This window comes from Arachis ipaensis, chromosome B07 (assembly GCF_000816755.2).
Source record: "Arachis ipaensis cultivar K30076 chromosome B07, Araip1.1, whole genome shotgun sequence".
NCBI lineage: Eukaryota > Viridiplantae > Streptophyta > Magnoliopsida > Fabales > Fabaceae > Arachis > Arachis ipaensis.
Genome location: NC_029791.2, coordinates 10674342 through 10678255, shown reverse-complemented (window position 1 = coordinate 10678255; position 3914 = coordinate 10674342). Strand labels below are relative to the sequence as shown.

At 36.9% G+C, this 3914-nt stretch overlaps 1 protein-coding gene across 1 annotated transcript; it reads right to left on the bottom strand.

The window, feature by feature from the left end:
• On the bottom strand, positions 1312-3201 carry LOC107608839 (probable aquaporin PIP-type 7a). The gene is made up of 4 exons (XM_016310583.2): positions 2792-3201; positions 2337-2635; positions 2104-2244; positions 1312-1826 (listed from the first exon to the last, which is right to left on the bottom strand). The coding sequence occupies exons 1-4, from the start codon at positions 3126-3128 to the stop codon at positions 1734-1736; spliced, it is 870 nt and encodes a 289-aa protein (XP_016166069.1). The 5' UTR covers positions 3129-3201; the 3' UTR covers positions 1312-1733.

Genomic DNA, 3914 nt, shown 5'->3' with positions numbered 1-3914 from the left:
TTATATTAATAGTTAATATTAATGATTAATTTTAGTTTTTTAAATTCTCCAAAATAAATTTGGGTGGGAGTTGAAAAGAATTAGTGTTTTCTAGAATAAAGAAGAAACTCATAAATGTTTACTTGTTTATTGGGTAACCATTAGTACGCTGTACGCAACCATATTCAAATAGCACATTGTAGATCTTTCTTTAGCCTTCTAGTTTATGTTATCCTGTGAATGCTGACGATTTGGTGAAAGCCATAGAATACTTGTAATACACGTCCTCTTATTCGCTTGATCATTAAGAATTTCTACTACTAGTATCCACCAACTTTATTTGTTTACTTCATTTGAATGTTAGTGACAACTCTGATTAATTTGCAACCAAACACCTGTAGCAGCTCGAATTATATATGACCTTAAGTCATACTCATACATATACACACACAGTAAATTAAAATAGCAAATTTGCGTCATTTCACTTCTGGTTGTGCCCTACAACTACAATCTATTGAATCTACATATTCTATTAAAATTTTGTTTTCTAATATCGTATATATAATTAAAATTATGGGAAATGAAATTTTTAAAATATATAGACATAGATTATCCATTGGCGAAACCTTATCAACTAGCTTCTTTCCTGTCTCACATCACATGCTCTATAAAAATAGAGTTATGTTACGTGTACACTAAAATCAGTCACTAGTATAAAATACATATTAAAATATAAATATATATTAAAAATAAATTAAATCACATATGTATTTATATATAAATATATTAATAACTAATTTTAGTAGTATATTATTTAATTTATTTTTAATATATATTTATAAACATATATATTTTATATTAATAATTAATTTTAATATATACTTAACACAGTTAAAAATAATGATATATTATTTACATTTACTAAAATAAAATCTATATTAAAATAGAAATACACATTAAAAAAACATTTATATTCAAATTCAAATTCAGGTACTCGCATTCACTTAACAAAGCAGAAACAACTTTACAGTTTATATATTTTCTTGCCGTTCCATAATAATGAAGCTTGACATTACCAAAACTATGCCTACAAAAACATTACAACAATGCACTTATTATATTTTCCTCCTCAAAATGCTTTCGTCATAAATCATTATTGCTTAGGGTACCAAACGAAATTGCATTATTGAAGAAGGTGGTGGACCCATGTTAGGTAACATCATCACCCACCCCTCTCTCACAACGTCCCTCCCCGGATTTTTCCATAACAAACCACAACAATAACACAAGCTCCGATAAAGATAATAGACCATGGCATATACTCTTGGAAAGAAGACAAAAATCACAGCGAGGACTCGATGTTGATAACTTGATATAAAAAAAAATAAATAGATCAGGATGACTGGCAAAACAGTAAAATTACACAATCACAGCCGTACATCACACATGAGATTGGGCCCACTCCAAACTTAAAAGCAGAGGATAACTGGCCCACGACGGAGACACATGCACCACCACCCTAATGTTTAATTTAGTAGTAATAATAATATTCATTCTTCATCATAAAATTACATACATTCTTTACATAAATTACAAAATACAAAGCCTTAGAGAGAAAAGGATAAACGGATAATGATGATGATGAAACGAACTCCAGTACTCCACAAACATTCAATGCTTCATGATTATTTTTCTTTTTTCCTTCTTGAGTTTTCACAACTTGGTTGGTCATGAACCGTTGGATTTTGAGATCATCACTTGGACTTGAAGGGAATGGCTCTGATTACCACCACGTGGTAGAGAGCTGCAAGAGCTGCACCAATGAATGGTCCAACCCAGAACACCCACTGCACAAATTGCCAAAATAAAAATTCAATTACTACTAATAACACCAACAATGTTATTTGTTAGCAACAAAAATGACTAAAATATTCATAGATTAGATCAATATTAATCTCAGTAATCCACTTGCTTTTGTCTTTACTCTTGAATTTAAACATCAAAAAGATCTGTAAATAGATATCAACTTTGACTATAGATATGTTTTCCTGGAACAATTTCTGATTCAACTTCCAAATTATAAAAGATTTAATGAAATAATTAAGTGTGAAATCTAGAACATACGTGCTCATGCCATCCATCGTGCTTGTTGAAGATGATAGCAGCACCAAGACTGCGAGCAGGGTTGATACCAGTTCCGGTGATAGGGATGGTGGCCAAGTGCACCAAGAACACAGCGAATCCAATTGGCAACGGTGCCAAAATCTACTCACAAAGTGACAAAACCAATCAAAGCAATAATTAGTGATCAGCTCATCATCAAATCGAAGAAGAAGAGTTTGTAACTAGTGGCTTACAGGGACGTGTGAATCTCTGGCGTTACGCTTAGCATCAGTGGCGGAGAAGACGGTGTAGACAAGGATGAAGGTACCAACGATCTCAGCACCAAGGCCATCGCCCTTGGTGTAACCGTCGTTCACCTTGTTGGCACCACCTCCATAGGTTCCGTACAAGTTCTTTCCCTCGAATCCCTTCACCACACCTGCACCGCAGATAGCTCCAAGGCACTGCATCACTATGTAGAAAACCGCCCTTGTCAACGACAACTTCCTCGCCAAGAACAACCCAAACGTCACGGCCGGGTTTATATGACCCCCTGAAAACCACACCACACACAAAATTAAACTAAGAGCATAATTTATATTCACTCTCCACAATGTACTCATGAATAAGTATGTAGACAAAGACAAGTGAGTGATCACCAACTTATATAGAAGATAGAATTGAGTACTGAGTACAAATGATGATGTACCTGAGATACCGGCGGTGCAGTAAACGAGAGCGAAGATCATACCACCGAAGGCCCAAGCGATACCTTGGATACCGACGGAAGCGCACTTGTTGGGTGCTCTGTTGACGCCCATGACGGTCAAGATGGTGATGTAGAGAAAAAGGAAAGTGGCAACGAACTCCGCGATTCCGGCTCTGTAGAATGACCATGACGTTAGCTCAGATGGCTCGAACAGTGGAGCTGGCGGTGGCTCCTGGTAGTCCTTCGGCTCGTCTTGGCTCTGCGCCGCCGTACCGATCGGCTGCCTTTCCGGGAACTTGTTAGCTCCCAACGACACATCCTGCTCCTTCGCTTCCATCTCTTCTCCCTTCTCTTCTCTTTTCTCTTCTCTTTCTTTTTCTTATGTGAGTGGAGAGCGAGAGTGGCTGGGTGCGGATTTATAACCACATTCAGTTCTTGTTAATTCAAGTGAGGACGAAAGGTGGTGGGACCCACTCCGCGTAACTTATTGAAATATTTTTAATGTTTCTCTTATGATAAGGACCCCAGCATGGTGGGGCCGCGGGTCCGAGCTGGCGTTGTTGTAGCCACTCGCGCCAAAACCCGCCATGTTCCTCGCAGCACTTGAACCTGGCTTACTGCTACCGGTTAAATTCTTACGCATTAAAATTTGCTGCCAAGAAATAATAATTGCTACCTTACTCTAATAAATTCAACTCAAATTATTGATTAGTGGTACCACCTAAACTGAGAGCTCCTTGTAGAGTTTTTGAATAAATAACCAGTTATTTTATTATTGATATAACAGTTTCTCATTTACTATTGTGAAACATGGTGTGGGCGTCACATAGCTATAGGGAGATTGTGGTAACTTTAGTGGTAGCACTCTAGCACTTCAATTAATCAATTTTGATGCAAAGTAATTTAGCAATTAGCGATTAGGAAAAATAGGTGGTGATTGAGATTTGATAATATTTATGGTTATTAATTCCACGTGTTACTTGAAGAATTAAGTTGATGAGGGGGGCGGTGCCGATTGTCGCAGTGTGCAAAATAATCACGTTGAACTTGCGTCGAAGAGTGGACACGTGGCAGTAAAGCAGCATCGCATGGGTTAAGGGAGAATTAGAAAGGAACACGCAAA

What these genes read in the sequence shown, in the direction of transcription:
- LOC107608839 (XM_016310583.2), bottom strand. Translation starts at nt 3,128, where the DNA reads ATGGAAGCGAAGGAGCAGGATGTGTCGTTGGGAGCTAACAAGTTCCCG. An exon ending in CCAGAGATTCACACGTCCCT is followed by an intron (nt 2,245 to 2,336) that starts GTAAGCCACTAG and finishes CTTTGTGAGTAG; the next exon opens with ATTTTGGCACCGTTGCCAAT. An exon ending in ACGATGGATGGCATGAGCAC is followed by an intron (nt 1,827 to 2,103) that starts GTATGTTCTAGA and finishes CAATTTGTGCAG; the next exon opens with TGGGTGTTCTGGGTTGGACC.